Here is a 27095-nt window from a genome sequence, read left to right on the forward strand (position 1 = left end):
TCAGCTTTGTTTGTATTGGTGCATTTGCACCATCCCTGTGTACTTGGAACAGATTTTTTTTTTTTTTTTTCCTGAAGCTCTTCATTTCAGCCTCATTTCAGCATATTACTGGTATCCAATGTCTGTTTGTTCTTCTCCTTATTCCCAAATTATGTTATTCCTTCAGTTCATGCCATTTCCAAATAGGAAAATTAGATGTTTATCAATACGCCTGAAATTATACCCTGCTCAGCTGGTATGCTGTTGGAAAAATACTAAAACCAATGAATTAATCTTAGTTTTGACCACATGCATGCTTCTTCTGTCTCAAGCCTCTCGTCTCATGACAGTGATCTCAGTGTTTGATGACAGGTTGTTTATTTCCATGGATCTTTTATCATTTGATATTGTTATTGTTCAATGTTGTGTTTTGCGGTTTGAACTGTGTTGCATTTAAAAATTCATGAACTAGATCATTCAGATGCATGGCTGCTGACGCATATGCTCTGTGTTTTGAATGAATCTTCACTTCTTCTTTTTTTAATATCCTCAGTATTGTGAGGTCAGGGGTCATGGGCAGTTCAAGGGATCAGTGGTTCTCTTCATGAAGCTGAAGAGGTCACCCAGCGGGTCAGAAAGTGATGCCTTTGCATTGAATCCTGACTTTATATCGTCCATCTGCTTGACCACTGGTCGTCAGCCGCTTTAATGACCGCTCTGCGTCCTCTAGCTGCGTTTTTACATGTCTGAATGCCAGGCTCCGCTTTGCCCCCTCTGCGCTCGCCCACCTAACAAAAGCACCTCATTTGCATGAGTCCCTGCGCAGGCATTGTTAATTGACTTAAGCCAGGATTAGTGTTAATCAGGTTTTGTGCCCCGGAACGTTTGGCCAATCCTAACCTCATTATTTGATAGCAGCACACGTCCTGTCAGCCCCCATCAAGCTGTTAATTAATAGAAGCCCGTGCGCACCGACGTCCCAGCCCGGACCCCCTTTTACCTCCCGCTCGCCCATCCATCCATTCCCCCTCTCCTACCCTCTCTCCTGTCATCCTAACGGGGGTCAATACAGACCAGCATGGCGGTGAATTCAGCCACCAGGCCATAAGATCGCGTTAGCACTCCATGTGATCGTCATTAAGCACGTACAGCACAGTTTGACCTTTGCCCCAGGTGAAACGGCCCCAGGATGAATGAATTTACTCCTCATATAGACGTTTTATGGCTTTTTTTTTTTTTTTTTTTTTGTCTCGCTTTACAGATCTTGTAGGCACGCACAACCCCGAATACCAGTTGAAGCCTCAGCGCTGTCTCACACCCCAGCTCCTCTGCAGGCATCTTTCACTGGCCGGCTGACATAATATGAGATAATAAGGATACCTGATCCTCAGAGACTCTGACACCTCTGGCTCTGTCTGCCTACAGCCTCGCAGACTTTCCCATCAGCCGACTGTTACTATCGCACATAAAATCTACACCTTTCGGTGTAGCGTGAAATCATTAGAAAATATTTCAGTGCAACTTAATATAGATCTTCAGAGGTAAACACTGAATAAATGTGGCCGGCGTGGAGGAAGATAATCACAGCCGAAAGCGCGTTCGCAAGCAAACTTATCCTTGGACTTGTTGGAAGCTCCTCATTATCTCATTCTGATTAAGCTTCAGTTTAAGCTTCTACTCTCTACTCAATAATTTCTCACTCAGCTCAGAAAAAAAAGGATTATTATCAATGTATATACTGCAGGTGTTTTCACATATATGTGTGTGAGCTCATGAGCATGCTCACTTTGTCACTTTGTGAATGTGAGCCAAAGGAACCGTCCAGGAGCCATCTTGCCAGAATAATCAGCACTATAATTAAGAGCTGTGAGTATGTCAACTGCCTTCATACACCCCCCCCATACACCCACCCACCCCTTTACCCCCTACCCCACCCCTTTTTCTGTCTCTTTCACTCTCACTGTCTGTCTGCCTCTATAATGGCACAGCATTTGTCTGTTTCCTCCCAGTGCCTATGCAGAATGCTCATGACATTTATTGTGAGACTAATGGCAGTGTTTCAGTCCCCCTAATTGTAGGCTTTAATTGCAATAATTATTTACAAGCTTAATTAGAGCCTAGAGAGTGTCAGGGAGAAACAGGAGTGCCAGTTGAAGGAATCGCGACAGGGTTTGTCAGGAGTCGGGCAAAGAGTAAAGTGAATGTAGTGGCAATCTTTGGTCTATAATTGGAGGAGGCTCTGTCTGCAAGCCTCCCTGATTCTCTCATGCTTGCTCCCGCTGCCTGTCTTTGCATCCGATAACCGCCTTCCTGTCTTAATGCTGAAATGGGGCTGCAATCCCAGAATGAAGTGTGTGGATGGTTTTGAAGCTGAGCCCACAGATGACGAGATAGCGATGGCTCAATCCCCTGCACCGCATTAAAGATGTTTATTTAGAGGTTCTGGGCAGATGCTGTCGGAAGCAGATGGAGCAGGTTTGATCAAGGTGAGGGCCGTAAAAGGTTTCTTCTCTCTCACAGGAAGGAATTCTGGCCTTAAAGTGCATTTATAACAACGGCAATTACAGCGCTTTTGACACTGAAATCAAGTGTCTGCTGTATTTCTTTATAATCTTTGTTGTTTCAGCGTTACTTAGGGACATGAGCACCCTGCTAACTCAATAATTAACTTGGAAATGCACATGCATAAGTGTCACTGTGTGCAGTTTGTAGCCATATGCCTTTTAACCGAGGGCCGAGGTTCAGTTGCTGCAGGTTGGCAGAAATTCAGAAGGTCTTTTTTTTTTTTTTTTTTTTCCTATGTTTGTTTGTATGTGTGTTTTACTTTACCGTGTGATGTGGTCATGCTGCCTGGGCCGCAATACGCTCTTCGTCTGCCCTTCACAACACCAGCCTTGGTAAACAAGCTACGGCAGGAGAGCTTCTGGTTTTGATGGGCTACCCATGGCAGCTCAACCCTTTCTTCTTCTTTTCTCTCTATTTTCTGGGGTTGTGCAACACTCTCCCCAATTTCCCCAACTTCTACTCCCCCCACCTCTCTCTTCTCCTCTTTCCTTTTCTTCTCTCCTGTCAGAACAGCGTCCGATGGGAGGACTCAATCCCGCAATGCCATTCTCCCATCCCCTGCGGCTCACTTTGACAAAACTGTCAGCCAGAGCCCCGGTGATGGATGGAGCGTTGTACAGTGTGCCTAAATGTGGGTCTACAGCAGTGTTTGCGTGTTCTAATCTGCTACTGCAAATATGAGTGTGTTTGAACTCATAAATAGAATTTAAGGAAAATGTCACGCATCTATAGATGGGTCCAACAAAGAATCTGCACTTTGTTAATTAATGATTTGGACATTTCTGAAGGGCTGGATGTAACATCTAAATGGGTCTCGGTTTGGATTTCGGTAAGCAACAACATTCACATCAGTATATTATACATGAAAAATATTTATAGACATGCTGTCATGGATGTCATGAAATGCAAAGAACACACACGGACATACACTCTCTCACAAAAACATTAATCTGTGTTTGCTCGTACATATGTATGCGCGCACACACATACACACACGCACACGCGCGCGGAGCTCGGGCAGGAAGATGAATGTGCAGGGATGGATAACATATCTCTAATGCAATATTTGAGGAAAAATATTAGAAAGAGCAGCGGCTAGATAAGACCAGTGATTTAAACAGTGAGTCCGCTGACAGCCTGTTGAAATATTACCCTTCCCCCTGACTTGTAAATCGGATATTTAGAGCCAGAAGGATCACATGGTGGTAACAGATAGGGGCCACGGAGTGACGGATGGGGGCTATAGTCGATTTGGGAACGGAAGAAAACCTACACGACAAACATTTGCGGTGGACAAATTTTCTTATCTGCACTTTGAATCAGGGCGACGTTCGGAGAGGTTTTCACGTTCTGTACAGTGTGCGACCAAAAACACTATGCACTTCAGATCCATTTATTTATTTGACGCGTTCCAAAAGCAGCCGAGGAGCAGTTAATTTGGCTGCGCAGAAGCAGCTGTCTGAGAATCTTTGGATGAGCGAGAGAAAGAGACAAGAGGGTGGAGGGAGAAAAGGAACAGAGAGAGTGAGACACAAAGGCAGTTTGGCTCATTATGTTGATTTTTCCCTCCTCTGCCAAACAAAGACACCCAGGCACTTTTAGACACCACCAGTGAAGATCACTTTGCTGTTTTCTTTCTCCCTCTCACCCCACACAGTTTCTTTATCGGCACATTTATTAATTTTCTCAATGCTGCAAAAAAGGCTTCACCTTTGTCTTCTTCTATGGAAAAACTGCATTCAGCCATAGTCTCTTTTATACGACCTGCAGAGGTTTTGCCGCCTGCGTAGGACTGCAGACTCATTAAATGACGTCCAGCTGAGGAGAGTGTGTGTGTGTGTGCGTGTGTGTGTGTGACAGGGCAAACTTACGCATGCATGCATTATTGCAAACATGCCTATTACATATAACCATGTGCATGGACGCACACACACACACACACACACACATAGAGCTGGATAAAGTGTCCCATGCCACCTGGGCCTAGTTATGTTTCTCTTCCTCATTCTTCTCAAACTAACATTCATCAAGGCACAAAACACACACATGCTCACACTTATGCACCAGCAACAGCCCTGAGAGCAGTGGGGTGTAACCAAACCCTTCATTTGTATGTATATCATGTACACTTGGAGAGAGGCTGAAACAAAGAGAACAAACATGGTCACACCCGTGTACACACGTGTGGTGTTACACACACACACACAGAAAAAGCCTAACACACTAAGACATGTGCTGCAGAGTCCCTCTGTGGATCAGAATTCATTTCTGTCTGCCTCTTTCCACCAAATCAATACCCCCGTTGGTCGACAGACAGCTGTAAGTGTGCCAGGGAGGCTCCCCAATCCTCAGACACACACACACACACACACACACACACACTCACACACATGCCTGTTGATGTGTGATGGCCTCTGCTGCTTCCTTATTAACTCCTCACATGCTGACTGAAGCATACACCTCATTACTGGCTGCATTGACAGTCTGGGATCCCACTGAGAGCCACTCAGACGAGTTGGACGAAGACAGGCGGGCCCGGGATGGATGGGGAGACAAAGAGTTGCAGTGAAGTGACAAACAGGAGCGATGTCACATAGGCAGGCCGTCCAGACAGGTGGGTAAAAATAGGTTAAGACAAAGAGATTGATTGTCAAAAAGAGAGAAATAAAAGGTGAGCTGAATGTAGGCAGAAAGGACATGACATAAATGCACATAATAGCGATGTATGGACAAAACTCCAGAAACAAAGAGACAAGTACGCATAAGACAAAGAAAAAGTAACAGTAAAGGTCGATTACATTAATTTTCTCTTACTGCAGATTGTGCACACTTAACTGCTTTCAACGCCCTTAATGCCAGGATTGTTGTAATTTTCCAATATATTTTTAATTGTATATCATATTCCCAGCTGAAGAGGCTTGCTCTCACAGACATGCTGGATAATTAACATTATTGGCAAAGAAACAAAGACTTAATGGCATCGGAGTATTCATTTGACTTACAAAGTCTTTAATTCACAGCCTTCAATTGCTCAAACTTTGAATATAAATTAGAATAGAATGATATGCAACTCCCATAAACCCATATTTAATTCTAAATAGAACCTCAGTAAAATAAGACATTTTTGCGATTTTGTGGAAAATATTAGCACGATTTGATTTCGATAGCAGCGTTGTGCAGCCTGTGAGTGAAGATCCTGAGAATCCAGCTTTGACCTTTGGCCTTGTCCCTTGTGATTTATAAATCATCTAAATATTTTGAGAATAGTTTGTTCAGTCGATAGTGGAATCACGAAAACATTCACAATTTCCCAGGTAAAGGAACACTTTTTCTGAAATTGTTTCATGATTAAGCGTGCAGTTTGCAGGTGAACTTGTGCCCTTCTTTACACCTGAGAGACTGTGCCTCTTTAAATGACTGGTTTTACACACAAAGATGTTACTTAATCATTAGAGAATCCTCCTGAAGTTTTTTGGCGTTGGAGTCTTCTGTTGTCCTTCTGCGCGTGTGCAAAGAACCAAATAATTGCATTTCCACATTACTGTCCAAATGAGTCAAGTTAGTAGATTAAGGTTAGATCTAATTTAGGTACAGTGATATGTCACTGCAGTGTGTCAGTGGGTCGCTTTGCATGAGCACACACACACACACCGGTGCATCCACAAACACTCTCGGGCACTTTCACAGTTCCTTGTTTCCAGCTCTTAAATGTCAGTGCAGGCCTTTAAACCAGTTGCCAGTGAGCAGGCATGGACGGAAGAGGGGGAGGCTGAGAGTTCAAAGTGCTCAGGCAGCATGGATGTAATTTCCTCCTTTTAGCCTCCTGACTGAATTACTGAGCGGAGAGGCCACCTCGACTGGGAGCGCACACCAGAGAGAGCGAGTTCAGGAGGGGGGAACGAGTCTGAGAGGAGATGTGGAGATTAGGGGAAAGGATGTGTGGAAAAGAGTCAGGAACTTTCAGATTATATCCTGAGTATCCATCTTAATATCCTCACCCTGGAGCAGGAGGGGGACATGGTCACTGGATTCATGGCATCTCGATTCAAAGGGAAGGCGTTCAGTCATGCAGTAAATTAATGGAGATGTTGTCTTCATTGCTCATGTTCCAGTGGCATTAACACCTTTGGTGTGACTTTTCACAGAGTGTAATTCTACATTGAGAAGAAAAAAAGGAAAAGATGCTGGAAAGCAGATACCTCACAGTGTGTTTGTTTTGATTGGAGAACGTTTTTGGTGTAAGACATGGAACAGTGCTTTTGACCTTTTTAAATGGTTGGCACAAAGGACTACAAGGTGGAAAAAAAAGAAATACAGTAAAAACACACAGTAACCTATTCCTCTCCTCTCCTCACCCAAAAAGAGGACTGAAGCCATACATAATTGATACACTCCCAGCTGTATTGACTGGTTGAATTTTTCATCCTCCTCACTGGTCGATTCCTTTGCTCCATTATTTCTAGACTCACTCTCCCTTCACTGCCTCACAGGCTCTTCTGACTCCTCCCACTAGTCCTCTAGTCTATAATGCCTTAAAAAAACTCTCTCACTAACACACAACAGATTAGAAAACAGTCTGGTCCACTCCATCCTCCGCTTCCCCATTCCCTCTGCCTGTCTGTCTGTCTGTAAAAGATGCTGCTGACTCTCAGTACATTGGAAATATGTTAAAATAATTTTTATAAATGTCTACACTGTTAAAACATTTGCATTACGTCTGTGATATATACGTCTCAGTTTGATCTTGATTGAACTCATTTGACATTGATAATCAAGAATCAAGGTTGTGTTAGCACATTATCAATATTGGGCTTTTTGGGCAATTTGCGTGTATTTTATCTATAAATTTAAGGTTAATTTCTTAAACAACAAAATTATGTAAAAATCAATATCTAGCAATTTGTTTTCGATAAATGGAATCTAATAAGAAAACAAATAAAAATGCAAGTAAAATCTTCCCATAACATTACAATGAAGCTAAATACTGGTAAATGCACCCAGTATTACCAACATATAAAGTGTAGACATACCAAATACTCTGTATTTGAAAGATATAAGATATAAAGATATAAGATATACTCAAGTAAAATAAAAAAGAAATCCTCATTCATATTTGTAACTTTCAGCCACTGTATATGAAGCTTTACTCCACTGCATAAGCACGCCAAGAAAACCTCAGTTCACAAAAAGATGCCACAGTATTTATTGCACGTGTTCCACCACAACAAAAGCAGTTCTCAGTCCAAGGTTTGGAAGAAAAATTACTGGACTGCATTATTACCTCTTTAACTGTTTTATGATTGTTCTTGGGTGCCTGTTAACACTGAATGGTCACCCGGCTTCAGGGTTCAAGCCGCGGTCAGAAGGCGCACGCTTGACCTATTCCTCACCTCCCTCTTTTTTTTTTCCTGCCTGGCAGTTTGTCTCCTACCAGTCTGTTACTGCTGATGAGCTGCCAGGGACGGGGTCTGTCTACAGCTGTGGCAGGATGGAGGGGGGGTTTAAAGCCTTGATATTGGATGGAGGTGGGAGTGTTGGTTTGCTCGCTTGATATGAGGATTTGGAGGAAAAAAATAGCACGGTCTTGTCATGATATCCATCTTTGCCTGGTATCGATTCACGGTGTCTTGGTGTGGGTGTCTGTTTGCATTGCAATGCATTTTTTTCTGACTCGCTCTCAGCTTTTTCTCCTGCCTTTCATTCTGACTTTAAGCCCAGTTTTGTTGCGTTACACTGTCTACATGTTTTCAATTGACCCAAATTCAGAAGCTCAAGCCAAATCCACTAAAGTGTGTGTGTGTCTTGTCTTTGAGAGTGTGACTGAACAGGAAAGAACAAGGAAATAGATGCTCTGGGAAACTTGACTTTGACAATAAAGGTTAAAAGCTCCCATTTTCACACCTAATCTTTCTGGAGTACGGGAGATGAGGCAAGCTGTATCATTTCACGATGCATCACACTTCTGTCTCTTCTCTTTTTGCCTCTTAAAATCAATGAATAATATCTACTCTGAATCCTATTTCCTCTACTTTAAAATCAGGTATTCCAAAAAAAAACAAAAAAAAAAAAAAAAACACCATGTATTAAAGACACTGACCTTCAGAAAAGCATTAATACACAGCGGTACTGCGTCTTCTATTGAATCCTCCTCACTTCCATGTATCCAGAACCGATCCCGCAGTAATGCAGTAGACACTTTTTAAATAAATGTTACAGTTGGGAAAAAAAAAAACCCGAGAAAATCAATATTTTGTATTTCTACACAAAAGTTGTTTCTCTCGAATGACTTGTCAAGAAGCCCTCTGACATCTGGAACAAGAACAACAAGAAAAACAAGCAGCTTCTTTCAGCGAGGAACAGAGCAGCAGATAGCAAACAGTATGTCTCCGGGGGATGAAGGTTGTGTGTTTTTTTTTTTTTTTTTTTTTTATGTAGATGATGAGGAGGACTTTTATGTGCTGCCATTATGTGCACATGTTTCTGTAAGTAATTACTTAACGCATTTCCTTTCGGCATGTGGATTTTAATCCCTCATCAAAGCTTCCAGCTGTTGTGGTATCTTTGCTCGTTCAACACGAGGACTCGGAGGGATCAATGCCCGCACACCCCCAACAAACCGCGAGCGTGACCCTGTTGTGTCCTTAATCAAGCTGGGTGTAATTGGTGTGAGTCTTGAGGCCTGATTATCCTTGTACCAGCCACAACACTTCAGCAGAACCCCTCACCTCTATTCTGAGGGCCAGCCAGGCTTGGATGGGTATTGATGATTGGGTTGAACCAGTGACTGACCTTGGTCTCGGGCTGCAAAAAAACACCTAAAAAAGTAATTTATCTTCATTCTCAATCTCAGAAACTCCTGTAAAAACAACAAAATCGGTGAGGAAGCAAATGCTTCACATGCAGAGTTGAGCCGTTTTTTTTGCATTTCTGTTCTCGGTGAGAATGTCATTCTTTGTGGGCGGATGTCAACAAGCTGGAGGAGATAGAGCTGGCATGAGACTACAGAGCGGATTTGTTTGGGTCTTACAGAGTACAGTGGACATTTTTTTTTTTTTTTTGTGAGTTGAGGCAAAATGTAGCAGGAGGAGGAGAGAGTGAGGAAAACACAGGGGAAGATGTAGCTGCTGTCCTAAGGAAGAGCCACAGTAGGATTACCAGTGCAGATTAAAGAGTGGCCTGTCAGGGAAAAGAGGCTCAGGCGTCCTTGTGTAGGTAGCCCGAACGCGAGAAACACTGGCTGCACGGTCACTGTGGGAGTAAGAGACTCAGGGGCCTGCAGATTTCATTGGTTTTCATTCATTCAGCAGCAAGTATTTGCTCTGCTTTGTGCCTTTGTCATTAGGCCTGCTCACACATATAGGCACACACAGGCTCAGACCACCCCCCCCCCCCCCCCCCCCCCCCCCCCCCCCCCGCAGCACCGCCGCCGCCTCCCCTCCTGCTTTCTGCCTTTCTCTCTGCTGGAATGGGTATTGTGTTCATGATCGATGTGCCTCATTCCAGTGACGTGGTAGCCTGGCTAACTCTCATTAAAAATGGAAAGGATGTCGGAGAGCCGCCAGTGTGTGTGCGCGTGTGTGTGTGTGTGTGTGTGTGTGTGGCTGTACATGTTTAAACAGAGGTGTAGGTGGCAGGAAGTCCCAGAGGTGCCAGCTGTTTACCGCGCGCTGCTCAAGGTTTGGAGGGTTGTGAGGACTGGTGATGGGGTGGTGGATGAGGGGGTGTTCCTGAGGTCAGAGCCAGGGCTGTTGCCTTAGCAACAGCTTGCAAAATAGCTTCCTTTTTTTTTTTTTTTTTTTTTATTATCGGTGATGGTGGGATTTTTCCTCCCTCTTATTTGTTGCGTTCTCTTTCTCTCAGCCTGTTGAGGCACATCTGGCAGCACAGAGACCGCGTCCCATCTGAACACAGGGCAATGGGCCGTTTCCACTCCATTCTGTCCCGCTTTATCCCTTTTTTCCCCCCCACCTCCAGTCTTTCTTCTCCGTCTTCTCTTCCAACTCTGCCCCCGTGCCCCATCCATCACAGAGGTGCGGTGAGCGTAGTTGGGTCTCGGGGCAGCAGGGCAGAGGAGCTGAAATGGAGCCACCATTCATTCTGAGCCATCGAGACATTGGAATAGATGAAAGTGTTTCTGCTGCTCTCTAATGCACATACATTGTCATTCTCTCGTGGGTACCCAGCCAAATGCCTGTATTCTCTCCTGGCGTCTCTTTGCAAAAAAAAAAAAAAAAAAGCCCAGAGAGGAATTTACAGGTGGTCAGGAAGAACAGAAGAGAATCTGTGCCGTGGGGTTTTTATCTTTTGGCCTTCGTTGGAATTCACAGAAGACAGCATCAGTTTTGACAAAGATGTCGAGACATACTGCAAGATGTACCCGTTGATTCCCAAATCTCAAAGAAAAGATACAGTCCCTCCTGACATTCTCCCATTTTCAAATCAAATCAAACTTTATTAGGGTAAATTCAAATTGCACATTCAGTACAAAAGAAACACTGTCACACACCCACCTTCCCATGACTGCTTTAACACTTAAAAAGTGCATTAACATGTTTTTTGCTTGTGTATTTTAATTTTGACAACCCTTCAGATCAGGCAAAGCCTCGAGTCGTCCCCCCCCCCCCCCCCCCCCCCCCCACACACACACACACACACACACACACACACACACACACACACACACACTCCCCAGTGTGAGGGAGCCACTGTTTTATGTAACAATGCTATCAGATCACTTTTTTATGGCCTGTTTCCAATAAAAGTTTGCTTTGTTGTTGGCCAAAACTAGCAACAAAGGAACTAGGTTGAAGATAAAATAGGTATTTATGCAACTTCACTGCAGAAAGAATAATATTTTCAGATTTAATGGTTTCGGTTGGCAATTTTGTTTTTAATGTTTTTGCAGAAAAGGCTCTATTGATATTCTAAAACTGGCCATCAATACTGCAGACCCAAGCCTTTGCTATTTATTTCAGTTAAAAAAAAAGAGAATGGTCCTGCATTATTGAAGCCTTGGCTATAATAATGAAAGCCGGCACCTATTCAGCAAGAGACTTTGAAAGAGAGGAAGCTGTTTTAACCCTCGGCTGTCAGTCAGTCACCCAGGTTGCTCCAGTGTGCGACTCTACTGTAGCCTCTGTGGTTGAATAACCCCCTGCTAAGGTCATTTTGAGCTGGAATTTTATTTGCATTAATTTCAGAGGAACACAGTGCTTTCCTACTGGCTGCACTCGGTCTACCTCTGGTCAGCTGCGTGTGTGTGTGTGTGTGTGTGTGTGTGTGTGTGAATGTATACTCGGTAAACAGAGAAAGTTGGAAGCAGCATCGGCTCACATGCAGGGTTTCTTTGTCTTCTTTGAAAACACAGGAACAACAAGCTGCACATCCGTTATGGCGCTGGGCATGTGTGCATGCAAACACACACACACACACAAGTCCATACGCACAGTGGGAGAAGGGGCTTCATTGTGCAGCCCTGCTGTGTTGAGTGACTGTAGCGTGTGCTGGGCAACAGCTGCTGTGATCCCCCACTAATCTCCCTCACCCCGGCCCCCTCACCTCCACTGCTGGCCCATGCTGATCTAAACATCAATACAGTTACAAAGACATGGGCACATTCTATATCCAGCACACATAAACACACTCCCTCTCATTTTCTGGCCCCTTTTTGAGCTCACCTTTTTTTTTTCGTTGTCTTTTTTTTTTTTTTTTCCACTGTGCTCCCTTTCTTCCAGAAAACTCCCCTGTACCTTTTTGTGTCTGAGTCTGGACTGTATCAGCTGCCTGAGCTCCGAGTCTGTCTGTCTGTCTGTCTGTCTTTAGACGCTGCTCCGTGAGGGAGACCCCGAGCTCCCTTCCACTTCTCCCAGACTTTCCCCCCATTGACAGCTGTCTCCACAGCGTAACCCTTTCATGGTTCTGGGCCAAAGTAACAATGTGAAGTTTCAGCAGCCTCACACAAATTTTGGGAAGGATCTGAAGGGTTTTTTGGGCTGAGAGTGATCCAGACTCTCCGAGCCCCACACACACACACACACACACACACACACACACACACACACACACACACACACACACACACACACACACACACACACACACACACACACACACACACACACACACACACACACACACACACTGGCTGAGTTGCCGTTTCCTGAGCCAAGTCTCATTCCTGGTGGGCTTGTTTGTCATCAGTCGCAGCCTCTGCTGCTGATGTGACCCCGTCTGCAGCTCATTACAGCATGCCACCTGTTTGTCCTAAAGCTAGGAACGATGCACACACAAATAGAGTTTGTCGAGATGACAGGGGGTTAATCTAACAGGGTTGTTCATGGTGGAACCGCCACGCTGACTGTCAACTTCCCACCATGTCAATGGCTTTCTTTGTCCTCGGGGCCTGTCTCTTTGTTGCCGCAGGGTTTCGGTCCAGGCAGACAGGTGGACGGTTATTGAGCTTTTGAGGAATAGAGACAAAACAAAGATGAAACACAGAGTGGAACACATGTAGCTCCCGGGTTCTTGCCGCAGCTGACAGGTTTGTATACTCGAACTACAATGCAGACAGAGTGTTCCGTCAGCTGTTTTTTTTTTAATTTCACCCATTAGGCGTCTATTTGGCTTCTCTTTTTCACAAGGGTCGACACGGCAAGTCATTGCCGCTTGCCCTGCAGACTTGGCTTGGTTTTTATGCTGGATGCCCTTTCTGCCACAACCGGGATTTGAACCCACGGTCCTCCCACACACACGAGGTCAAGATTTAACCCGGCGCACCACTCCTTTAAATGCAGCTTTAAAAAAAGCCATTAATGGACACCCAGTTGTTTTGTTTTTTTTCTCTTCTTCCTTTCTTCTCGTTAATTCCAGCCCGTGGTGCTAACAGCAATTAATATCACCCAATTGTGGGCGATATGCACAGGTCAGAAAAACACTTAAAAGGTGTTATTCTCAGCCTTCTTTCACTCCCACACATTTGACAGAGGAGCACTTATTAGGCATTGATCTGAGCCTGAGGTTTGGAGCTGAGCAGGGCACACACTGTCAGAGTCTGCTGTCATTATCCAACAAGGCACTTGCCAGAAAATTGAAAGACATGCAGAAGTGAAAATTAATCTGCGTCAGACTCCACTTTTACAACCCTGTCCTTTTTTTTTTTCTTTCAATGCCTCTTCATCGACTGTGAAGCAGTGCTGTTTGTGTTGCTTTCCCGTGTCGGTGTTTGTGTGTGTGTGTGTACGTTTACTCCTGCTGACATGGTAAGATGCAGGTGTGAGTCGAACAGTCCCGCGGGACACTTAAAGACAAACACACCTACACTCAGACCTCCAGAGCCGCGTATCGCTGTGCTGAACAAACAGTCGGGAGGCCCACGTGAGCGAGCAGATTCTGCCCCGGTGGACTGACAAGAAACAGCGCTAGATTCACACACTAACACCCATACGCGCATGCAAACTGACCAGGAGATGCGGCTGAAAATACACCCCGCCTGTGGCTCTCACAGCCACTGACTCACATTCTCACCGCTTGTTGCCGAGATGTGTGTTTGAAGTTTGTTGTGGCGTGTTTATGTAAATTCTGGACTGCACATCTGTGTAGGTACAACAGTCCCACACAGCAAGAATGAGGATGTTTTCTCTTTTTTAAATGATGATTATTCCAATGACTCACTGTAGTTAGTTATACCCTGGGAAGGATTATATTGTTTGCTTTGTGCTTATTCAGATTTATTTCTGTTGACACTGGCAGCAACTTTTCATCCTCCATTGGTTCTTGTATATAAAGCAACTTGAAGAGTGCAACAGAAATAACAGCTTTTTCTTTCTCAGAATTCATTGCATACTATTTCCCCCTTTCCTCTTGTTTTTCTATGTATATTTCTTCAGTAATGATTTTTTTTTTTTTTTTTTTTTTTTAAGAAACTTGGGTCTGACACACTCTCTTGACACGTCACTTTCTTGCAGTGAAGTTATTAAGTTAAATAAGCGTTTGTGGCGGATCCTCCGTCTGTAGGTGTGTTTGTACAGCCTCCACCCAGGTGGACAGATGTCCTGGTGTAATGGACAAAAGCCCATTGATGGCAGTGAAACAGCTTTCTCCAGCCAACTGACTCCAGCTGGTCACAGCTGTTTTTTTTTTTTTTTCCTCCGGCTTACAATAAAGGCAACAGTTGCCTGTGCAGTTGACATCTCACACATGAGCCTTCAAGAAAAGAGGAAGAGTGCACCCAAATATTTAGAAGAAAATCATTCTGCACAGCGGGTTTTTTGCAAATGATTAACCCTCTGGTGACAAGTTGGTCTGCTTGAGCTGAAAGACTGAAAATGCATTTTTTTTTTTTTTTGACTTTGTATCCTAAAAAGTGAACATCTTATGAACGATCTGTGTCACACAAAATGTGATACACACATTTTGCTTGTTCATCATGTGACTTCAGTCTATATTGTGACAAAGAATCTATTCATGTGCTTACAGGTCACCCAAGTTCCCATTGAGTCCTGTGAGCAGTACGGGACCTGTGGAGAGTGTCTGAGTTCGGGCGACCCACACTGTGGCTGGTGTGTTCTGCACAATATGTGAGTATCCCCTCAATCCATCTATCACATTGGATTATTGACTGTTCACACACAGATACTGTTTGACGTCTCCCAGAGTGCCTTCAGTTCACTCAAATGGTCATTTCGTCATGTTAATGCAGCTGGAGCATATCTGCAACTCAAACATTTTTCGTTTTTCTTTCACATAATAGTCATGTGTTGAGTTTTGTATCTCTGTCTATTGTTGAAGGACCTTCTCTACATCTCATGTAGCTGAACTCTGGGGATATTTACCTCTCACCCTGACTCTAAGCATAGAAGCCATGAGTGACACCTGCTGGGAGTGAATGGTTACTACAGCAAAAGCCTTCAATCAGGCACGACAGATAAAAGAAAAAAAAAAGACACAGGTTGGAGGAAAGAATATCTTAGATTGGCTGTGAGTCATTCTCGTTAATATTCATCTGAGTGGAGCTGACAAGACTGTATTTACATGAATTGTTGGAGAGAGTATACTTGAGACAGACGATGAATACACAACTACGCTGAAAATGCTGAAACACCGTTTGCTCTGTCTCCCTCTTTGTTTCTTAAGTACACACGTTCTGTCATCAGTCTGAGCTTTTCTTAGTTGCTGTGTCTTGAATTCTCCACTTACAACCCCTTCTAAATGCGGACCCTCTCTAAAGGTATAGCTTGAATATTTGTGTGTGTCAAAGCAGTGGTGCAATCATCATTATCGTGATGGCAGCCACGGCAAAGTGCACTTAAAGTAATTTACATCACTCCAAAGCTGGGACAGGACAAATAATTGCCTAGCGACAAGGTAATTCGGCATGTGCTTGCATAGGGGCGGGAGGGGCCGACTAAATCTCTGTATTTTCTGCAGTCCGCATGCCTTCACACAGGGATCATTTACCACAACATAAGCCTCCGTGTTTGGCTGTTAATCATATGCTTTTGTGTAGGTGTGGCGGGGAACGGAGTAATTCAGGCTGGAATCGGGCTCGGAATGTGAATCCGCTGCATAACGGAGGTGTTGACGCTGAAAGGTGTCTGGGTTTTGGAGCCGTTATGGTCAAAGCAACCGTGACGAGGAAACAGCTGTTTGGTGCGTGGATGCTCTCTCAAGTGTAGGTGCGATGGCTAATGCCCGCGCGTGTGGCTGCACACAGAGTCCGTTTTTGTGTACACGCGCCGAACACTTGCGTGGACTGCTGTACTGTACAATGGGGAGAAAAGGTCAGCACCCTGATTTACGTATGATCGGCCATCTGCTCTCTCGACACTCCGGACCCTTGTGCCACCTGTCTCTGATCCTAATCCCCCTTTCTCTGTTCCGACCCTGCAATGAGTGTGGCAGGACCCCTGTCAGCTCCGGCTGAGTCACCGCCGAGACGGAAAGAAAAGTTACTGGAAGAATAGTTGCTTTCTTTTGTCGTTGCAGCTCATGTGGGCCTCCTTATTGTTCCACTCATAAATCTAAGCACCGGTGTTACTGAGACTGCTCATCTATTTTGATGTCCATTTGTTAATTCGTGCATGAGAAACCAGTGAAACTGGCAGAAAAACACTTCATCCAGGAGGTCTTGGGTTTGAATCCTGGAGTTTGCGGCTTTCAGTTCAACAAAAACACACCTGTGAGGTTAATTGAGTCTAAATGGCTGGGAGGTGTAAAGGTGAGTACAAGTGTCTGTCCATCTCTGCTAACCTGAACTGCACAAAGAAGTATAGAAAATCGATGGATAATGACCTGGATGGACTCTATATAAACACTATCAAATCCCTTAAAAGCCTTTTTTTTTTTTTCTTGGAACAGAAATGGGAAGTCTTAGTGTTCACTCTTAAATGTACCACCTGTTAAAGCTTCAGTGTGGCTTACTGTTACAGCTTGGATCCCTTCACTGTAACTCTTAATCATCCTCATGGATTAAAACTTAAAAAACGCCGGTAAGAATTAAGGAGGAAGGACGGATACTTGTGTTTAAAAGTAGCTTGTCACCAGACAAATATAAGCTTAAGTACAGATGCCTAGAAATTAATATTGTTAAATAATAAAGTATTTGTCCTTCTCCTGAAGGTGAAGCATTCATGCTGTCATGTGGCCAGAAAAAAATTTACAGCCTGATATCCAGATTTGATCAATTAAGAAGTCAAAATGTCGAGACATTTTGGAGCTGATTTCATTGCCGACGATTAACTGAATGTTCAGATATTTATTTAACCATTAACAGTGACATGGCATCACTCATGTCTCCATTAGAATTAGAAGACATGTTAACCTGAATAGGTTTTGCGACATTGGTTTGGGAAGCATAAAGGCTGCATTAATGTATAACAGCCTGAAACAGAAGGGAGCATCTATCTTCTGTCAAATCCCGCTGGAGATTAGCAGCTGCGCCCTTCTGGTGAAGAGTTCTCCTCGTCCTACACGCCCAAAATTACATTTCTCCCCAGTCGCGCCATCATCCACAGCTATGATCACTACCTCTCCTTTCAGCTCCCTATTCCCTCCATTTCTCCAATCCTCCATCCCTAAGCCATTGTTGATTTTATAAAATTATCTTTCCCCCCCCTTTCCCATGTTTGCACCTCCCCTCGCTCCCCTTACAGCTAAGCTACGGTCTAAACTACGCCATTCATCTCATCTCCTCGCAGCTCAGCGCCGGCTCACTATTGCGCTGCCTCCCATTTAGACTCTCTCCCCTCTGGAATCAGCTCTTCCACACTCCAGAGATGGTTGGCTTGCCACACATAAACACCCCTCGCTTTGATCACCCTCCTCCTTCCTTCTGCAGCTGCCATCCACTATATCAATCCTTTTTTTTTTCCCCTCCTCCTCCAAACACTGTATCCCTCTGCTCTTTTCTTTATGTTTGTGCTTGTATGCTCATTGAAGTGCAGCACTGTAAGGTGGCTAATTAGGAACATGGAAGGACATTAGTTTAGTTTGCAATGATGATGAGGGGAGATTGTTGCAGAGGGGGATTTGAGGCATGGAGCTGACCAGGAGTGGCGTGTCTGTCTTCCTTGTCATTCCATTTTCTTTCTTCTTCCTCTGATTCAGGGTGGTGTGAGCCTCTAAAGTCCTTTAATTACTAGCAGCTGTTAGGCATCCAGTGAATGCGTGAAGGCTGAAAGGAGGGGAAAAAGGAGAGGACAAGAATGAGGAGAAAGAATGAAGGAGGGAGAGGGTGTTTGATGCTGCGCACTCATCGGCCCACAGAACCGAGCAGCATTTTGATTGCTGCTCAAAGGGAGCTCATCATCTCGAGCGCTCTTCAGTCGCAGTCCTGTGAATGGTTAGTTCAGCCTTCGTCTGACCACAATCCAAAAAACACGGAGTTATGGTGACGCTTTCCCTTTTCTCTCGCTCTCTTTCACTCTCTCGGTCTGCATCCCGTTGCTGTTAGATTAGCTCTGTAATTATGCCGAGAAGAGGCTTTTTCCATCGCAGAATGGCCCGCGTCAGTCTCTCCTCTTTCCATCCTCTCAACTCTCTCCCACATTCCGGGGGGAGAGGACGAGTGGTTTTCTTAAGATTTGTCAGGATTAGTAGCAAGTCTGACTCCTGCGCATGAGTGATCCAATCCCAAGGTCAGGCAGAATAGTAAGTCCTCCTGCTTTATTACAATCTAAAAGATGTGACGAACAATAAATGTATGTTGTTATGTAGATGGTACAGATGAAATCCTGATCTGTGTGTGTTGCAAACAGCGCCTGCTGAGGACGACGGCTCTGGGCTATTTGTGTAGTAGCACCCAGCAGAAAGTGAATCAGCATTTGAGGGCCGCTCTGAGGAGAGCAGCATACGACTACTTCACTGCTATATACTGCAGTACTGTGTTGAATTGTTAGAGTGCATGTGATATAACTGCGCAGATCTTTTTTTGAGAACCGCCAACGCTGCGGCACATTTGGAAAACGTTTGGCCCGAGAAATCAGTGCTACAAAGTTCTGCACTGTATAGTTCATTACTTTAACTAGGTTGTCTTTTTAGTCATATTAAGTGTGTGTGAAGCAGCTCTCAGACAGAACTTAACTAAAATGAACTATTTCTTGCTATACATTAATTCATTTTATTACTACAACCTGTTATTTCTGGCTGTGTTTATGTACCAACCTCTGTGTTTCTAATAATGTCAAACGACACCCATAAAACCTCCTCTTTACCAGTGGCAGCAGCGATTAGCCGAGCAGTGAAAATGGCTGCTTCAGTCCATTGCGAATGTCGAACTGTGCGCCTAATGGCCAACTCATCAGCCGCAGCCTCAGTGAGCGGCCCGGCGGATGCTGTATCCATCTTCCCAATTGCGCCTAATGAGATATTGATCACAAACATCCAGCTCTATCAATATTTCCATAGATAAGTACATTGGCATAACACAGGTTAGCAGCACGCTGGAATACGGCACGTGCATGTGCGGTACGTGCAGACAGGCCAACGCAGAACACAGTTAATGATCCAATAATAATTTTGATTTGCTTCCATCTCTACTCTACTCTCTATTTTTTCTTTTTTCTGAATCTCTGTGCTCAGCCCACACATGTGCAGCAGTGAGAAATGCTTTCTGAGTGAATCAATTCTTCCTCTCCACTCTTTAGCTTCACATCAACACCATCACGCTTCATTTGCATACAGCATATATCTGACCCTGACGCTTTTTGCCTTTATTCTTGTGACTGGCAGTGCTCTGTGTCCTGTGGGTGCCGTCCTACTGTAACATTATGAAGCACCACAAGAGATTTAATGTGAACTCTGTTGGCTTGTCTGACCCCTGACACGAGCTTCAAACAGCAGACCCACATGTCAGCCCAAGGCCAGAATGACTTTTTTTGATTTGTTTTGTTTTTTTTTTTTTAACCCTTCCTTATTTCCTTGTATACTTACTGTGGTCTGAATTTAAATGGATATTCTCACTTTTGAAGGATGCATCCACAGAAAAAGAAAATGCTGTGAATCACTTTGAACGATGACACTGAAGGAGAGAGGGGTGTGTTGGTGTGGGTGTGTGTGACTGCATGTGTGTGTGTGCAGCCCAGCACTGCGCGGCCGCACACATCACTGCTCAGCTAATAATTCCAGTTTCCATACCGGGGAGCAAAGAGTCCCAGTGCAGTCAGCCTTCATACGTGCATGTTTACGTTAACATGTGTTTCTGGAGAAATGCGTTGTCCCCAGACTAGAGACCCAGTCAACTAAATCAAATCACGCCGCTGATTCTCTCACATAATGGCCTACCACTTAAAACCGGTAAAGCTTTGTTAAGCCCATCAAATATTCAATGTACATCTAGTTCATCGTCGCAATACATTCTCCGCGTCTTCCCACCGTGCGCCTCCTACCAGTTTCCCCTTCCCGGCCACCAAAGCATCTCTGTCATGCTCCTATTTTCCTCTCTGTGTGGCGTTTTGTGGTCTGGCTCTTGGGAGGGAAAGAAGGTGATTTTAAAATGGCTCCCCCTCTGTTCTCTCCTCCTGTTTTTAAACACGGTGCTCATAGCAAGAGCTGCAATCATACAGACTTTCACACTTTTCACTGAAGTCCTCAGATGTCATGAGGGAAGAGGAGGGGAGCCAGAAGAAACCAAATCTTTGCCCTCACATGCTTTTTTTTTTTTCCTCTCTGCTCTGAAGTCCAGCACATTTATGTGTGTCTGTGAAGGTGTGTATAAATGTGTGAAGGATGAGGTGTTTGTTTTACCCATATGAAAGTGTCAGAAATGCTTGAGTGTACACATTATCTGCGTGTGACCGCAGTCCCTCAACAGTGTCAGTGTAGTACGTCAGTGTGTCAATCAAAGCTCGGTGGAAAAGACGTGACGGTGTAATTTCCTGCCCGGGAGCATCAGTGGAATGGACACCAAAGTCTGGTCTCTGCTGCATCACTGTGTGAAGTGCAGAGACACAGCTCTTGAAGTGAAACTGCACATTAGATATGGTTCACTGACTCAGATTCCATACACTGTGTCTTGCCTTCACTTGCACTTTGGAGCTCCAGCCTTAACACTGCAGCCCACACAAACTGACACAGCACCGTGCTCTACTTTTTTTTTTTTTTTTTTTTTTTTTTTATTGCTTGTGTTTGCTTTTGCTGCTCACCTTACGCAGCTGCGTGAAATGGGACAGACACTCCTGGCTGCCGTCATATTTGTGGATGCAGGAAACGAGTGTTGCAAGCTTCAGCACCATGGACAGAGCTCAGAGAACTATATGACATGCAGATCAGCTGCTTCGAGCTTTGACAAGGGAAATTGTTATTGAATTAGCTATAAAATTATGACCACCTGACTGAAATTGCACAAGACCCCGTTTTTGCTCCAGAACTTTGCTGCCCATTTGAGGCATGGAATCCATTATTATCACATTTGTCAAGCAGCAAGCAGTGAAAAATTAACAGTTTGAAATAAATTGTTTAGCATATAGATACTTACTGATATATAAAAATGTACTTACATTTACAGACCAATGGCAGCGGGATCGAAAGAGTCCTTATGCCTTTAGGCAGTATTAGGAGTATTTTGTTCTCTTCTGCAGCACATTTTAACACCACTCTTCAATCTATTTTTGTTTTTAAAGGGGAGACAACAAAGTGCCAACAAACAAAAGGAAAATGTCAAGAGAGATTCAATAACTCGGCAATAAGACATTCTCATAAAAGTGAGATCAACATTGAAATTCTTCATTTTTCTGTGAAGCAACATGTGCTTATTGCGTTTTTGTATACAGCAACAACATGGTGCTGAGAGGACAGTTTATTGTCGATGATTGTTGCCAAGGTACTTTTTTCTTGTATTACAATTCTACAATCCGATTTTCTGTAATGGCAGCAGAGGAGGCAGACGGCTTCTTCCTGGAATAAATCCACATTTATTTTGTTTTTGGCATGTTAGTTTTGTCTTCCACAACAAGACATAGTTTTCATCTAAAAGGCAATATGACCATGTCATTGGTAAACTTAATAAAAATATGATTTTTAAAAATTGCAGATCCATGAATCAGATAGAGATGTTTTCCTAAAACCACTAATGAACCATTTTTTCATCTCAGCAGGACTATTTATTGTTCTCAAAGACAGCACTCCATATGTATAGTCCAGAGCAATTGTTGGTATCACACTGCTTTCACTGGGTTGGATTTTTCTCATCGTGGACTCTGGTGAAATGTCTTAACAAAGTAAGCAATGCACGTGCAGCCAGCTATTCACGTGCAAAAGAAAACAAGTTTGCTTTATTTCTGCTGTGTCCCAGTTTTGATGTGAGCATGGCTTTTGTTGGCAGCAGTTTGGGGTTAAATTAGCTCATCTGTTCTTCACTGTCCGGTGAATCAGTGAGCCTCGCTCTTCACCGTTTGCCACTTCACCGTTTCTAGGCCACTTTTGATATATACTGATCCCTGCAGCACTGACTAGAAACTCCCCCACAAGAGCTGCAGGTTTGTGAGTGACTCAGTCACCTGTCCATCACAATCTGGTCTGTGTCAAGCTCGCTTGGATCCTGATGCTTCCCTAATTTATCTTCTTCTAACACATTAACTTTAGGGACACAGTGTTCATCTGCTGTATAATACAATGTAGAATGGAATGCAACGGAATAGATTTTGTTTTGTTGTTTGTATAACAAGTAAAGTAACATAAAAGAGTGAGAACACATGCTCTGCCACACCACTCCTGTTTTAATGTTTTGGCTCATTGGTGTACATGTATTTGTACCATCTGTTTGTGCCCACATGGACTTATATGATTTGATGCACATATGTTTGGGATTGAGTGATGGGGAATGGAGCGTTGGTGGAACCACTGAGTGGCACGCCAGGGCCAGACAGGGGGATAAGGGGGTCTTAGGCGGCAGCGGGTCAGGAGGGGGAATACGAGGAAGGCAGGATTGTGGTCCACCACACTCGCTGGCATTCACTTCAGCTAATGAGGGAGCCAAGGGGTCAGCTTCTAACTACACAGAGATAATAGCCATCTCCTGAAACCATAGCAACAGCAGCCATCCTGCCCCCCCCACACACACACACGCACACACACACATACACAGCCTCACCCTCCTCCCGCTCTGTCGTCTTACCCCACTCCACCAAAATCATTTATTTTATTTTTTTTTTTAAATCACACTGAGAAAAATCAATGCAGAGCTTTTTGTCAGTTAATGACTGCCCAGGGATTTTTTTTTTTTTTTTTTTGCATCTGTAGATATACAGCTCACAGACATGCATAAAACATTGTGGCAGAGCCCACACCTGAAAGCATATTAAGTATCATTTTCTGCCGCCATTGTGAATTGAAAATAAACGCCAAATAGCAGACTGAGTAACACCTCACCTAAGGAAGGTGTACTAATTTCAACTTGTGAAGGAGTGAGACAAAACAGAGAGACCTAGAGACTGGAGAGAAGACGTGGAACCGTGAGGGACTCAAATGTGTAAAATGAAGAGGTAACAGAATTAAAAATTGTCACAATTAAATTGTAGAAGTACAGTTTCCAAAGTAGTGAAAAAACACCCAGGTAATTATTTTGAACAAGAAATCTCACTCCCTTTCCCAGTGGGAGATTCACACTACTACACTAATTCTACACTTTTCTGCTCTCTTAAATCCCCAGGGAGTACTCCGAGTGTGTGTGTGTGTGTGCATGTGTGTGTGTGTGTGTGTGTGTGCTTGTTCATGTGAGTCTGCTGGTTATGGCTTGAACTTCTGACAACATAATTACACACAGAGAGGCTGTGGATGAAGATGTAGCTCAGAGTGAGTGTGTGTGAGAGTGTGTGGTTAAGAAGCATGATACTGGCGAGAGCACACTCATGCGCGCACGCACGCACGCACGCGCGCACGCCGTGAGCAGCCAGGGGAGAATAGGCTGAGCACATCAGCACCACGGACAGCGGCTGACCCGTCAGAGTCCAATTAGAGCTGCTGTGACCAGTCAGGCAGACACCAAACACCGCTGGGTTGCATGAGGATAGGGAACCACTGGTGTGACGGGGGTGGAGGGAATAACTTTTAATAAGAAGTAGGAGGGAGGCGGCAGAGTTTTAATGAGGGATGTGGCGACGTCTTGAGGCACTTGATGCGCTGTCTCGCCATTAAGATCTCTCGTGAGTAAGCACCTTGTAATTTGCACTGGTTACATGATTGAGGAATATAATATGGGTGTGTAGTGATTTGTACTGTGGCTTTTTTTGGTTTGTTGGAGTGATTTATTAAATTACCTCCTGGTAGCAGTGTTTCGACTGCCGCGCCACCACTTGTTTCTGCAGTTTACAGGGGATGCAAAGCCTTCTGGGGGCTACACTCAGTTCATTAAACTTTTAACGCCACCCATCCCAGATGCCAGTTATTGATGGTAGGAGACTCTCTGAATACTTTGTAATAATGAGCTGTTTTGTAGGCTTTGTTTTTAACCAATGCAACAAAACTGCAAATGGGTTTCGAATTATATTACAATATGCCATCTGTTTTACTGAACGAGACAGAAAAAAGGTGCTGTAACAATAGTATAGCCAGGCTCTGCAGTGGCTGCCGCCTCGATGCAGACAAAATAAACAAATTGACATTTCTGTGAGACAACACAGAGCAAGTAAATGTGAACAAATAAGCCTTAAGCATCTCATTTAAAATGCTATTAGAGACCAAACCAGATGTCCTGAAGCAGGAGCGAGTGATGAAATGTTGTATGATAAGCACTTCTGTCAATAATAATTGTCCATCGTCTGTCTTGAGAAGTGTGACATCTAAACATGGGTAATCACTCCTGTCACAAAAGTGTGCTATCAACATCATGCTGAGGAGACAGTGACAGCATTATTTCCTCCCTACAGCAGTACTGCTGGATATTTATTTCTATTCCAGCTGCAATAACTCTTAAACAATGTTTGCTGTTCGTGTTTTTGTCATTTAATCATTGTATTTTCCACCAATTCCTTCTGTTTTAGATTGGAAGTTTAATTTGTGACACTTTGTCTTCTGTTTCCCTTTTGTGTGAAGTTTTTACTGCTCCATTTATCGTATTCATCTCAATCTCTAAGTTTTGTTGTAATCATGCCTTTTGTGTATGTTACACTCTTAATATGTCTCATTTGTCAGTTTTCCCCTTTTGAAGTCAGCTTGTTGAAATCATCGTGTCCCCGTCAGCAACATCTTTCTCTGATTCCACCTCTTCTCTTTCAGATGCTCTCAGAGAAACCGATGTGAGCGTGCATACGAGCCGTACCGATTCGCAGCTACCCTGAACCAGTGCGTGAAGGCCACCGTGTACCCGGACAGCATTGCGGTGTCAGAGCCGAGCGTTCCTGTAAGTTTACACACACACACACACACACACACACACACACACACATGCACACAATACCTGTGGTCTCAATCACTGCTTGCAAATTCACTGGTGAAAAATTAGCTCCCATCTGCATATTTTCTACCCACGTAACAGAACTGGAAGATTTTAAATGCTCCCACATAACAGCTACACCTAGTCTTGATTGTGGTTGATGCATAAACATTAGATGGGAAAGTTCATAAGAGCTTTATGTGGGAGTTTCAGCATGCATATGCTCACTTGTTACAAAGCCGTCAATGTGCGTGCCAAGACATGTCTGTGTGTGGGTTGTGTGTGTAGGTGTTAAAGTTGTCCAAGTGCAGCAGAGTACAGTTCAGTGTTTCCACATGGACTGAGCGAAAACAGGCAGAGGATCATCAGTGGAAAAAAAAAAAAAGGGAGAAAATAAACTGCTCTGCCCGTCAAACTAAACGCTATACATGTACTTTCACAGTTACATATTCTGGCTTTAGTTTTCCTCACAGTTTAGGGGTCATTATATCCATATTTTTAGTCTACTTGGATTAAGATTCCTTAGGTTTGTTGTGGGATGAGATGCCAGATCTTTGCATATTTACTTCGAGATGTACACTGTGGTTAACGCATGAAGATATTTGAGATGCTCTCAGCCAAGAGTTGCAGAATTAACGATTTTCCAATACTTTCCCACAGACGGTTTCATCCAAGTAACCAACCAACCAGGCACTGCTAAGCTCTACTCGGATATCTGTGCAGCAGAAATCTCATAACAGCCTATAATAAAAGACAGCACGTATCTTTTCAGAAGCATTTTAATTCTAACTGGTTAAACCCAACAAAGTAAATGCTTGAATGTGCCAGTTTCTCTGGCAATGACTCACTTACGCTGCATGATATCTCTCCCTCTAGCATGCCCTCAGCAGACCTCGCTTTGTTGTCGTTCGTTTTGCAAACAGAGGTTTATCACGCTCGCAGTCGCAGTTGGAAACAGCAGGGTCGTACCGAGCCATTCATAAAAAAACACTTCCAGATCCAGATTCACACTGTTCCCGTCTTCTACCGGGGCAGATGGTTATCTGGGAGATGGTGGGACAGATAGCAGATTACCTTGACTAATAAAATTGGCCCTCAATAGGTTTAAAAAAAATAATAATAAAAATACAGTTCCACAGTCATCATTGTATAAAACAGAACAAAACAGGAGCAAAAACTTAACACCCAGGGATGAGCTTACTTTTTCGGACGACCTTGGCATCTTTGTGTGTGTCTGTGTGTAAGAATGTGCGCACGAGCAAATCTTGTGTGCGTGCGCGCGCGTTCGATGAGAGCTAATTAATATGAGAGGTTACTCAGGGAATTCTGCATTTAACAAAAGACATTGATTGCTGTGATTGCTGTAATCAAGGATCTCTCTGACACCTCCGAGTGAAGCAACACAAACACGCGGAAAGTACAACAGAGGAGAGGAGAGGTCTTCAACTGAAAAGAAAGGAAGGGGGAAAAAAAAAATCATCCATCCTCTCAATGGGTACCAAAGTAAGCCAGCTAACGAGGGAGGCAGTGTAGTCGGCTACTGAGACAGTCAGCATCTCTTGAAAGGCCTACAGTTTAGCTGCTCAGCTGCCTTGCCTGTCCCAGTAGCCCTGCGGTGTTTAGTGAGAGGCAGATAAAACAAAGAGAAACTTCAAACGGTATGGCCCAAAAATAACAGCTAATGGAA

General features: G+C 44.0%; 1 protein-coding gene across 3 annotated transcripts in view; it reads left to right on the forward strand.

The window, feature by feature from the left end:
• Positions 1 to 27095, forward strand: part of plxna2 (plexin A2) — a 226627-nt gene that overhangs the window by 82746 nt on the left and 116786 nt on the right. For all 3 annotated transcript variants that reach the window (XM_030118346.1, XM_030118347.1, XM_030118348.1), the window contains exons 5-6: positions 15019 to 15119; positions 25252 to 25375. In XM_030118346.1, the coding sequence (XP_029974206.1) occupies positions 15019 to 15119; positions 25252 to 25375 (225 nt within the window). The remainder of the gene's footprint in view (positions 1 to 15018; positions 15120 to 25251; positions 25376 to 27095) is intronic.

Source organism: Salarias fasciatus, chromosome 20 (genome assembly GCF_902148845.1).
Source record: "Salarias fasciatus chromosome 20, fSalaFa1.1, whole genome shotgun sequence".
NCBI classification, from domain to species: domain Eukaryota; kingdom Metazoa; phylum Chordata; class Actinopteri; order Blenniiformes; family Blenniidae; genus Salarias; species Salarias fasciatus.